Source organism: Onychomys torridus, chromosome 1 (genome assembly GCF_903995425.1).
Source record: "Onychomys torridus chromosome 1, mOncTor1.1, whole genome shotgun sequence".
Classification (NCBI taxonomy): Eukaryota; Metazoa; Chordata; class Mammalia; order Rodentia; family Cricetidae; genus Onychomys; species Onychomys torridus.
This window is the reverse complement of record NC_050443.1, coordinates 143,976,745-143,990,008: the sequence shown is the minus strand read 5'-3', so window position 1 is coordinate 143,990,008 and position 13,264 is coordinate 143,976,745. Positions and strand designations below refer to the sequence as shown.

The following is a 13,264-nucleotide window of genomic DNA, read 5'->3' as shown; positions in this document are numbered from 1 at the left end:
ACAGAGATCTAGATGGATCTCTGCCTCTGGAATGCTAGCATTAAGGGTGTGTGCTACCACTGCCTAACCTCTATGTTTAATATTGTGGCTGTTCTGTTCTGTGACCCCCAGATAAGTTTATTGGGGTACACAATATATCAACCACAAGCCCCATGTCTGACATCAAGCTCACTAGACATTTAGTTGCCCTGTCAAGTAGCTACAGCCTCCCCTCATTCTTGACTCCTTTATGTATCACTCTTCTGCAACCAGTAGGGAAAGTACCTGCAGGCCCACTGGAGATGCCACTCTGGAGCCCACTGGCCTGGCTCCCTGGCTCCCGCTGTGATGGTTAATCTTAGCTGGATCTGGAACTAACTAACAGACACACCTTTAGGTAGGTCTATAAGAGTATTTCCCAGAAGGACTGACTTCTGGAGAGGAGAGTCTCCCCAGAGATAAGGAAGTCAGAGAGAAAAGCTGTTGCATTTTGCTTGCCAGGCTTCACCTCCTGCTAGTGAGTGCATCTATCCTACAGTGATCATTGCCGCTGCTGCCACTGCCCTTTGCTAACACTGAAACCCACTTCCTTCGGACTTCCAACAAGGACTGAACACCCGTGGCTGGCTCTCCAGATTTCCTCCAGTGTCCAGCACCAGACTAGAACTGCTGAGCAACTGGGTCCCAGGCTCTGCAAGCATGAAGACGGCCCAAGCTCCCCACCAGAGCAGCAAGGCCCTCCAACATTTTTACCTGGGACCAGCCAATGGCAAGCCCAGCTCTCCTGTCCTATGGTCTGTCAGCACTGCTTGGCTTGGTTCACTGAAGTGCTTTCTTCACTCGACTTCGGAAACACCGCTGACCCACACCGGCAGTTGTGATCTACCTCACCGGCTGCTTATCTCCTTCACTCATCCCATCGACCAATGCTCAACACACTGAGGTTCCCAGGCTCGGGGCCTCAGTCCTCTATGCCCTCCTGGACATTCACTTCTCAGGTGATCTTGTCAGACTGACCCATTCAGTGTCTGTGTACTGAACTCTCAACTTTTTCTTTCTAGTAGGGGTGGTTCCCTGGTCCACTCAGACTTCACACATCCAAGTTCTACTCAGAGCCTTCGTGCATGTATCACGGACTTCTCAAATCTGGTGGAAAATTCATCTCACAGAGGCTGAGAACATACCTCAGTGGTACCGCACTTGCCTAGGATGTGGGATCCTGGGTTTAATGCCCAGCACCTCACACACAGAGATTAATAATCAAGCATGGGCGGTGCACATACACAGCCTCAGCTCCCACCTACACACGCATCCCAATCATCATTTGTGGATGGGATGGGGTCTGCTCAGATCTCTTCCACAGAGAACAACAATCGAAGTGAGCTGGCAGGGGAATCTTTGACACTTTTTTTTCCCACAACACTGATTCTCCTGCTGCTCTCCACTGCAAGTCCAGAGGACAGCACTAAGCTCACACCCATTTCTTCAGATACCAAGGTTAGCTGGGCAAGATGGTACACACCTATAGTTACAGGCAGGAGGCTCACAAATTTGAAGCTACCTTGATTTACACAGTGAGTTTAAGTCTGGCCTGAGCAACTATCTCAAAGTAAAATCTTTTTAAAGGCCTGGGGCTGTAGCTCAGTGGTACAGCATTTCCCTAGCATCCATGGGTTCGAATCCCTAGCTTGGGCAAAGACAGCCAATAAGTTAGGTTTATCCATTAAAAAAATTGAAAAATTTATGGACAAATACATACTCAAATAAAAATGAAAAAAAAAAAAACCACTAAGCCCACTTACAAGACCATTCTTCAAATCACTTAGAAGACCATTTGGGTTATCTGAGAAACATGTAGAAACATGTAGAAACATGTAGAAACATGTAGAAACATGTAGAAACATGTAGAAACATGCTGGGCTGTTGAAAAGAATTCAACTCAACCATGACTACAGTGCTAGGCGGAACTAGTGACCAGCCAACCAGGGACAGTTTCTCAGTGACTAAAATGATGTCCCCAGCCCCACACACCACATCCTGCCACTGTCTCAGACCCTCAGACCCACAATCCAAAGGGGCCTAGCCTGCTCCAAAGCACTAAAGCAGGGGACCCCACATGCTGAAAGATAACCTGTGGACATCCTGGTTCCCCAATGATTTTCCCAACCTTCCTTATTGGCTTTGTAAAAGCTTCATACACGGCACTCAGGCAGCCAGACATCAGTAAACCACATTCCTTTCACCCGTTAGCTGGGTTTCAGATTCTCCACTAATTCATTTTTCTTTTTCCACAATTCCAAGTTAACAATCCTGAGATTTATCTATGGTTCTTCAGGGCCGTCTCCCTCTTGCCCACAGCTTGAGCTTCTGACTAATTATCAGTGGATGAGACAGTCCCAGGAAGTAAGGCCAGAGGCCTCAGGAGAAGTAAGCAATTCTTGATGCCCCATGCTATGGTCACAATGCGGCCAACCCTGCTTTCGTGGACCATTACCTCTTTCCTTCTGAGTTACAGCCGCCTCTGCCATGACTCCAGACAACTCTAGTGCTCCTCTTCGAATCCGCTCCTCTCTGCTCCAATAAATCGCCCCTTACATCTTTCTGTCTTACTGCCCTGCTCTCAAGCAACACCTTTATCTCAAGAAGGCCAGTGCTTCTCAAGTTATTCCCTTATTGCCAGAGTAGGAAGCATGGGCGGTTTCCTCCTGTTAAGGGGAACTCGTTTCTAATTATCTACATGACAACAGGTCTCAGTAACCGCTTCATCTCCGAACTGGACACTGGCTTCTGTCTGACAGCAGAGTCAGGAGCCTGACTGTTCAGGCTTTCGTTCCCTGATGGGGCCAGCTCACTTAAAAACAGACAGACTTCTTCATTCCCTCCCTCCCTTGCTGGCTCGCTCGCTCGCTCGCTCACTCACTCACTCAACAAAGAGCAAAGAGAGACTGTCCAAGCAGACCGAAAGGGAACGTGGTATGTGTGCTTTCTCTTCTTAAGGAGCACGCTGGCCCGAAGGCGGCACCAGGGAGAATACGGATGTTACGAAACAGGGAGGGCACAGTCTGCTCTAAGCATGGCAACCGAGTATCAATAAAAATGAAAGTGCAGCCATCACGTGCACTTCTGTTTCTTCATGCCAGACTGCCTAGTTTCCATGACCTAAACGTCCTATATCCACGGAAGCTATTACTGGATTTTAGGGGAGTAAATAAAGCAGCATTTGCCCGGCTTTTTTGTTTTGTTTTTGCTTCTGTGGACAGGGGTTCTTCCTGCCCAGCTTTTAAAGATTTAATTCCAAACGTGAAGATCAGGTCATAGTTCTGATTCTCATTTTCCTTAGCTTAGCAAAGAAATCCTTGGCCTGGAAAGATGGCCCAGGAGGTAGAGGGAGCCTATCCTGACTCTAGGCTGCCGAGCTGAGCTCAATCCCTAGAATCCATGGCAAGGTTAAAGAGGAGAAGCCACTCTACGAAGTCCTCTGACCTTCACACCCACATGTGGCCTCCCCTCCCTGTTCAACAAACATGTAATAGAATTTTAAAAGGCCTTCCTCCATAGTCACATCATTTAGGAAATTAACGACTCCTTCCATTTAGTACAAGGGACTCCATAGTCACATTATTTAAGAAAGGAATGTCTCCTTCCATTTAGTACAAGGTAATCACAAATGTCTGGACCAGTCCCTTCCGTTCACTCAGGACTGCCCTGATTGCTACTTCCGGGCTCCACTGTTTGCGTCTAGTTTTCCTAAACTAAAAGATGATGCTTAAGTATAATTCACTTAAAAATGGGCTCTGGAAATGCAGCCAGGAAAGACCTGCCCACCAACTCAGCATAACTATTAGGGAGAAGGTTAAAACTGAAGTTGAGGAATTGTGTATTTCAAAGTGCTTTGGTTCATTAAACACTCATTTTTTTTTAACTTCAGCCATATCAGAATTATTTGCATTGCTACTGCAGAAGCCCAGATCTACAGTATTAAAAAGTGTTTTACCGTGTTATTTTTCCCCAAAAAGATGAATGCACTTTGATTTTTAAAGCAAGACTCTTTGTGAAACAACTATTTATTGTACAGAACTTCACTTCATTAAGGAAAAAAGCCATGGGGAGATGAAACACATTGCAAGTGTCCGTGGGCACTGGGGTATCCTCTCAAAGCCCCTGCTCAGTATCAGCAACAATCCCTGGGTTTGAGCCTTGCATGTCACTCTGTTCCTCAACTACGTAACATCTGGAGACTGGAGAAATGGCTTATCAGTTAAGAGCACTGCCTGCTCTTCCAGAGGTCCCAGGGCTGACTTCCAGCATCTACATGTTAGCTCAAAACCACCCACAACTCCAGTTCCAGGGGATCTAATACCCTCTTCCTGCCTTCAGGCATCAGACACACATGTGGTACACAGACATACATGCAGATAAAACACACACATGAATTTTTCTTAATTAAAAAAGATAAAAAGAAAATAACATTTGAGGATAGTAGTCTACTGTTACAAGTATTCAGAAAGGGGGGAAATTGTATTAAGAATAAACCAACTCAAAAGAGGCTTTTCATATCTGGTATGGGAATTTTTGTTAGGTGGTCTTTGGCTCTTGGAGGAGTACATCAGCTCACATGAAGTAAGTTCATGAAAGCTATGTATGTCTATTTATACATGGAACGACATGTAGTTCTTGTTTTAGGAAATTGTTTATAGTATGAGTCCATGTGGCCTTTCTAGTCATGCATGCTGTTATTTTACACCCCCCCCCCCCGCTACTTCTTTAAGGATCCCTCCATTTCCCCTGTACAAATACACAAATGCACATAGTACACCTGAAGACAAAGAAGCCATGAAATTGAAGCAGAGCAGGGAAGGGTATGTGGGGGAGGGATTGAGAGAGGAAGGGAAAGGGAGAAATGTTGTAACTAAAATACCATCTGAAAAGTAAACAAACTAAAAGATACTTTTAAAGAAAATAAAACTATAAAAAAGAACAAAGTAAAACCAATTTGTAGCTGAATTCTTTACAGAATGTTCATCTGGAGGAAAGTAATCACCAATCTCATCTGGCTGTAGACCCTGGGAGTTTCATTAATGACCTGCCTGGTAAGGTAGTCCCAGTTCGTGGAACAGCGGTACAAGTGTTAAGGGAGAAACCAATCCCTTTCCGCTTGGCTTTAGGGCCCATACCACAAAAATAGGACCCACACTTAACCCTGCCAACAAGACCAAGAACTTATGGCTAGACAGCTCATGGGCCCTAGAGAAAGCCCACTATTACTCTATTAAATGGACATAGTATTAAAACAACTCCTAAGGACTTACTGCTATACTGCCAATCAACGCATCTCTCGACCCTCATCAGAGAAGCTTCTTTTTGCAGTAGATGACAATTACTACAGAGGCCCACAACTGGTCACATTGCAGAGATTAGGAGATTTTAGAGTCTTTAACCCTAAATGGGTCATCTACATCACATCCTTTCTCCTCAAGGCCCAGGGGTCTACGTGGAAAAGTTTAAGAGCCAGAAGTGGAGGGTGACTTGAGGAAACACTACTTTCCAGATGAAAGAGGACAATTCCACATATGAACACACAGCAACTGTGACTGCATGCACAAGACCTGTGCAAGCTCCAGCCAGCAAAATCCCAGCATGGAGGAAGCGCACATGCACGCATGACGGACAGACAGACACATGGACACACACACCCGGACACACAGACACAGACACAGACACAGACACACACGCACACGGACACGGACACGGACACGGACACGGACACGGACACAAAACTCCACCCCAGCTAAGAAGCTATTGGTATTTTATTGCTATTTGGAGAAGGAAAGTCAGATGTCTTTAGAGATGTGCTGCCTGGTTTATCCAGGGCAGGTCATAACACAAACTGGACTCTATTGGGGGAGGGGAGGAGGGCGGGAGAGAGAGAAGGAGAAGGAAGAAGTTGGATAGATATAAGGGTGGGAGATCTGCGAGGAGTTGTATGATAGTCTCAAAGAATTAATAACAATTTAAAAACCTCCCAAAGCTCCTATGAGCCACACCCAGAGAAAACTACTACTCACCCGCTGCTAGGTGTCATCTCCATCCCAGATACCCACCACAGAACCTACCGCTTGCTTTGGCTTCTGAGTAGGAGGGGCCGTCCTCAAAGGTGAAGATCTGGGACATGCTCTGGCCCAGGTAGGAGGGAGGCCCGTAGTAAGAGTGCATCCTGTACTGGGAGCTCACGGGGTGGCGGCTCTCTGAGGTCTTCATCTGCTTCAGAAAAATTAAAGAACATCTTTGTTATGGCTTGAATGTGAAATGTCCCCACAGGACCTCATGCCCAAGGCCTGGTCCCCATCGCATGGCACTAACTTGAGAAATTCTGGGAACATCAGGAGATGGGACCTAACTGGAGGAAGTAGGCTGGGGGGGTGTGGCTCTGGAGGACAGGTTGTCTTTGACCCTCCTGGGTCCGTCTTTTCTTTCTGCACCCCACACGATGGGCTGCTTTGCTCTGTCACATACTCCATACCTCAATTTCAGCATGTCACAGAAACTCTGCACGTTATATATCGAGGGAGGATCTTTCACTTAAACCTGGAGTTCACCAACTCAGCTGCTCCAACTGGTCATCTTGCTCCAGGGATCTCACCTCCGTCCACCTCTTGACAACTGCAAGTGGGTGCCAGGCTTGCCCCATACGTACACAGATGCTGGGCATCTGAGCTCTGAACCTCACGCTTGCATGGTATGTACCTGACCCACTGAGCTGTATCTTCAGACCTTCTAAGACTGGGAGGGGTTTATGGATTCTGTTAAGTGCCTCAGCAGAACTCCAGCACCCTTCAAACTAAAGCTGCAGGCTTCCCAAGAGTCGGCTACACAGTCTGAAAAAGGAGCATGGGCCTAACAGTCCGGGACTGATTTTAAGCACAGATGCCCTTGTGAACAATGGGCTCCTCACTCTGGGTGCTGAGTTAGTTACATTCCCTCAGGTTTGACGACATCTACGAGTCAGTTCTTCAAGAAAAATCGTAGTAGAATGTTATTTTAAAGTGTGTTACTTTTGTTTATGTGGCATTTGTTTAATTCTGTGATGCTGTGTTATGATAGTTATACTTGAACTTTTTCTTAATTATGATAGAAAGTAAATTATATATAAAACTTTGGAGTCACTAAGATGGATGGGTAGTAGAGTACTTTCTCTGAATTTGCTAAATGTAAATGAATATTGTAAATTAATTCTTACTTGATAACTATTTTTGTTGTATGTAGTTATACTATGTTTAAGTTAAAATCCTTCTCATTTTTTTATTTAGACAAAAAGGGGGAGATGTAGTAGAATGTTATTTTTAAGGATGTTACTTTTGTTTATGTTGCATTTGTTTAACTCTGTAAAGCTGTTACTTTGCCTGTCTAAAACATCTGATGATCTAATAAAGAACTGAACAGCCAAGAGCAAGGCAGGATAAAGGATAGGCGGGGCTGGCAGGCAGAGAGAATAGAGAGAGAGAAGGAGAAATCTGGGAGAAGGAGCCAGAGAAGGAGGAGGACTCCAGGGGCCAGGCATCCAGCTACACAGCAAGCCATAGAGTAAGAGTAAGATCTACAGAATAAGAGAACAGGAAAAGCCCAGAGGCAAAAGGTAGACGGGATAATTAGTTAAGAAAAGCTTAAAGGGCTGGAAAGGTGGCGAAGCCATTGGAAGCCAGACTCAGGAAGGAAACTGAGACCACTAAATAATCATCTACTCACAGCAGAGGAGGAAGGTGTCTCTAAGAATACAGAGCCCACTAAAACACAAAGTTAAAACTGAACTGATGTTCACCCTAGAAGGCCTGGGCGTAACTCCAGGTCACTTCCTGCTCCCTTCTAATTGTAAATAGACAAGACAGACAGACAGACGACACAATCCTGCTACTCTGGACTTAGACAGGATGGGTGGATAATGAAGCCTTTGATATTTGTTTGATCTTAAAACCAGTAGTTTTTATTTGGGGACAACCTTGTCCCTACGGGGAGATTTGATATCTGGAAACATGCTCAACTGTCAACCCGGAAGCAAAGACGGTTTGCTACTGGCATCTAGAGATAAAGGCCAGCGGCACTGCTATAACTCCCACAGGGCCCACGGCAGTCCCCCTGACAATCAACTGTTCACCCCAACACCACAACTGTGCCAAGGTTGGGGGACCTGTTTCAAACTAATCTAATACCCTGAAGGCCCTTTCCTCACCTCTCCGTGAAAGACAACCTCAGTGGTAAATGGAGGAATTACTCAGTTATGTTAATGGCTGCTTTTCTCCCCTCCCCCCCCCCCCCCCCCCCCCGTTATGCAATACTAACTTGTTTCTTTGAGATTTTATTTTTTTTCCTTTATATTAAACAAATAAACAAACCAAGCAAAATCTAAAACATTCAAGATTCTAGTGAATTATGTCTGCTATTATTATTAGCATGTGGTGGCTGGCTGGCCAGCAAGCGACATGTTTTATACTCTTATTACCCACCCCAGTCTCTAAACTGGAGTGTGACCCACAGGCAGGAGCTCAGCAGGCAGCAAATGCTCCTAGTGTCAGTATTAACTCCAGAGCAAACCTTGAAGCCTGCCTGGGGTTTTGTTGTACTGACTGCTGAGAAAATGCATGGCGATAAGTCTGACCCACAGGGCTTAAACCACCCTGTCTCCAGTAACAGTAGTATTGCAGGACAGCTCAAGAGTGTCCAACCTCATCATCTCCTCTTTAAAAATTCTCAAATCCTATCTGCCGTCTGTCTAGTAAGGTTTCAGACAGAAATGTCTGATCTTGGAGGAAGCTGAGCTCTCCTTCCAGGTGAAGGATGCCAAAGGAGAAGCTCTGGCTGGCAGTAAGCTAGCTCACAGGGAAGCTGTGGCTTAAAGAGAACAGTGCTCCCCAAGAGTCCTCCACAGGTCAACACAACTGACTGCAGGGATTACCAGACCCTGAGACTTGCTTAGATTAATCTTTCAAGCCCTCCAAGCCCCATCTGAGGTGAACCTTTAGTTTTCTGATTGGAAACACTTTTACAGGGAAGGCAGAACTCTTCAGACTGGAACCTCAGGTCTCCAGGGCACAGAGGGTAAAGGCTGAGATCAACATTTGCCATCCTTAAGATGATTTCTTTGGTTTGCAATGCCTATTCCCAGGTTCACCTAGCCATGCACCTGAGCCAGGGCAGACCTTATCTGTGCGGAGAGCTTCATCAGGGAGCCCCTTTTGCCCATTGAGACACACATGTGTTCACTGTCCACACTTCGTGCTGCCCTTTGCAAAGACTTATTTTTAATGTATAGGCTGAGTGTCTGCTATTATGCACACGTCTCAGAGCTGCTAGAACAACAAAGGATCAAATGCCAAGTCCTGTGATGCTGGCACAGTCCCCCTGGCTGGCACAGTCCCCTTGGCTGTAATCCAAGGCTCCCTACTGCCTGTCGCCACCTAGTCCTCAAGTCCTTCCTCTCTATGTTCTCACCACCTTCTCTAATGTGGCCACATAGTGAACGACCCAGAAGAGAAAAGGAGAGAGGAAGGGACAGAAAGAGAGGGGAGCTGGGGGGGGGGGGGGGGAGAGGCCTTTGGCAGGACCCAGATGCCTGAGAGGGAGCCCAGGGACTCTTCAGAACACTGTGGGGAGGGTGTCCACCATGAGGGCTGCACCCAAGACGCTGAAGAACACAAGACCTATTTGTCCTGGTCTAAGCACAGAAAGGATGCCCTTCCTCTCCTGAGAGCCAGGGTCGGGGGAGGATAAGCAAAAAGAAGATAATTTAAGAACCAATCCATCTAAGCCGTCTTAGAGTGTAAAGCCCAAGCTTACCAAAGCAACAGCAATAGGAAGAAGCGTAAGAAAACTCGTGTAGATGGATGGGCCTTTCCCAGTAGAAATGAAGAACGAGTTTGAATTTAATCTCACTAAATTCAAGAAATGGAAAAACAACCATAGGATGCAGCTTGGCAAAGTCATGTGGAAACACAGAACCAAAGCTGACCCTCCCCTCAGGTCTCCAGATCCTGGAGCACATGGACAGTTACTCATAAGCCCCAAATGGCTGACAGGAATACCCTCCCTGCCATGGGACTTCAAGATTGTATCTGGACTTAAGTGGTCTACGATGCTTGACTTCACCATAAAAGCAATTCATCTGTGGATACTGCTAATTTAAAAATGAAACCCAAATGCACATTTTTCAGCCATGATGCTCTGTGTTCTAGTGAGAACATCTCACATCTTCTGTCTTCATCAGTGGCACTGACTTTCCTTAGACGATGTTTTCCAAAATACAGAACTGCCGCTCATCACAGGCCCTGAAATAATGCAGTCACCATCCACACACAACTTGGAGGGATCACACAGGAGAATCCCTTGAGCCCAGAAGTTCAAGATCAACAAGACCAAAGATAAACATAATGCCAAATCCATGTGAACAGTGTATGCACTGTGGATCGAACTGCTTTGTGAGCGTCTGTGTACATAAATCACGTGAAGCACACTTCTTACTGTAGGCTCAGTCTAAAGCACTCAAGACACAGCTAACGGGGAGCAATTACCTTCAAAAACAGATACCTAGTTAGAAAAAACAAAGTACAATCTAAAATATCCCCTTTCCCTGGGAACTGGGAGGTCTTGGTATATGCCAGGAGGTTCATGAAAGAGGGCTGGGTGTCTGGAATAATCTCTAGCTATGACTACCTTAGAGTACTATCTTTGCAAATTCTACAAAGACTCTTCTGGGCTCGAGAGAGAACCTTGTTTGTATGATTCACAATCTGAAATTCAGACACAACACAAGGGCTGGGAAGGTGGCTCAGGTGAAGTCACAGGCTATACAAACATTAGGGACATGAGTTTAACTCCCATAAAAAAAAAATCAACCAGGAGTGGTTACCAGTGCTGCAACCCCAGTGCTGGCAGGGGAGTGGGAAGAATAGAGACAGGGGTGGACGGGACTTGCTGGACACTAGCCTGCCTCCAGACTGAGAGGGAGACCTTCGTCTAAGTGAATAAAGCCAAATGTGATGGAACAGGACACCTGACAACTTCCTCTTGTCTACATGCTTGTGCACATGAACACATGCACCAATACATATGGAATACATATGGACACAAACCACACACACACACACACACACACACACACACACACACACACTCTGAGAGAATTAAAAAAATAATACTCTAACCATAACTTTTTTTTTGTTTTTTGATTTTTGAGGGTTTTTTTTTTTTTAAGATTTTATTTATGATGTACAGAAGAGGGTGCCAGATCTCATTACAGATGGTTGTGAGCCACCATCTGGGCTGGGAATCGAACTCAGGACCTTTAGAAGAGCAGTCAGTACTCTTAACCTCTGAGCCAACTCTCCAGCCCTGTTTTTTGTTTTTTGAGACAGGGTTTCCCTGTGTAGTTTTGCCTTTGTGCCTTTCCTGGAACTCACTTGGTAGCCCAGGCTGGCCTCGAACTCACAGAGATCTGCCTGGCTCTGCCTCCCGAGTGCTGGGATTAAAGGCATGTGCCACCACCGTCCAGCTCCATCCCTAACTTTTTAACCAAACTCCCACAGCCAGACATAAATGCCAGTATCAATTATATATATTTAAAAAACAGTAAAATAACTGGAAGAAAAGATGGGACAAATTTTATCCTAAAACACCTGGCTAATAATTATCCAGACATAGGGCTTCCCAGGCTGCTAATACATCAAATGTCTGATGGCATTGTACAGCAACTCTCTGGACTGGTAGAGGGCTGAGAGGATACTCTTCATGTTACCCTGAAAAAAATACCAGTTATTGACTACAAGAATAACGCAACTTCAGAGTAAGAAAGTGAGCATTTCCTGAAAGATCCGAGAGACATGTCCTGTTTCCTCGCTGAGTCCTAAGAATTTAATCATCATCAACATATGGAGACACTGTCAACAAGGAGCTTGGTTCTACTCAGGGCACCGAGGAAAGGAGGCAGGAAAGAAAGGGACCTGCCTGGAGCTCCTGATTTCTTCCACTGACCCAAGACACCTTCCCAATTTCAGTGGAGACACTTGCTTATTGAAAGGGCCACTGCCTTTCCACAGCCCGGCTCTTTTCAACACTCTGCACCGAGTTAAGAAACTTCATTTTGGATCGTTTGAAAATGAGAAGCAAAGACGCCAGCAACCACACATTCAGGAACTTTGATGTTTAGAGCACAATGCATCGGAGTCATCCATATGTGTTCCTACCATGATGGACAAACTTAATTAACCTTTGCTACTCTGTTCCAACCTACTGTTTTAGACAAAGCTAGTGACCCAGAAACAATATGTTACCGTCAGAATCTCCATGGCAGATACCGAGAGATACAGCCCTATCAGCAGTATCGGGAAATAAGCCACTTGGATTATCTGCTTTAAGAAATATGGGTTATATTCCTGTCACACATGAGCTGCTGGAAACATTAGGATACTTTTAGCATAAATCAGCAGTATGAAGGCTGTCTTATGAGGACGGAACATGACAGACTGCCTTCAGGGCAAGGTGTCAAAGACACCCTCCAAGTGGACGTAGAGGCACAAGTTCACACACTGTCCCCAACTGTTTAAAGATTCCAGCGCAGATTGGTGACTCCTAGCGGGCATCCCCAACTCATGAATGACATGAAGAGGCCCATCCCCCTCCAAGACCATCATGGGAACAGGTCACATCAAATGACTCAAGAATAAATGAAAATAGGTTTCCCTAAAGCTAAGCTCACTCTCGCTTTTGCGCGCTCCCTCCCCCCTCCCTCCCCCCCTCCCTCCCTCCTTCCCTCCTTCCCTCCCCCCCCCTCTCTCTCTGTGTGTGCACACGTGCATCAACAGGTTTTGAGAAATAAGCCTAAGAAGTGGCATATTTAGTGATACTATAAATTTCAGGCTTGAGTCAAAGACTAAGAAATGTGCTGTGCCTTACATAGAAGACAGAGGCACTCTGGGAAAGAAGAGCCCTCCACAGTAGGTAAAGCCTGTTCGCATTCCAGCTACCCACTAACCAGTGGTGTGATAATGCTGAGTGGGTCTGTTTCCCTGAGCCTCAATTTCTTCACTAAAATGGAGCTAACAAGACCTGACAAGGGTGTGTTGAGGGCTAAGACAATATGGTACATGAAGTGGTGGCCACTCACTGAGGACCACATTCAAGGACCCTGTGCTGACTCGGACAAAATATGCCTTCCTATCACATACTTTTAAAAATATTTGAGCATTTAAATATTTTTGCTAGATATTTAAAAAATATCTCTATTGTGAGATGTTGCTAC

The 13,264-nt window shown here is 45.7% G+C and overlaps 1 protein-coding gene across 1 annotated transcript in view; it reads right to left on the bottom strand.

The window, feature by feature from the left end:
* Dmrt1 (doublesex and mab-3 related transcription factor 1) overlaps window positions 1-13,264 on the bottom strand; it is a 109,026-nt gene that overhangs the window by 41,311 nt on the left and 54,451 nt on the right. The window contains exon 4 of the mRNA XM_036180420.1: window positions 6,093-6,237. Within this exon, the coding sequence (XP_036036313.1) occupies window positions 6,093-6,237 (145 nt within the window). The remainder of the gene's footprint in view (window positions 1-6,092; window positions 6,238-13,264) is intronic.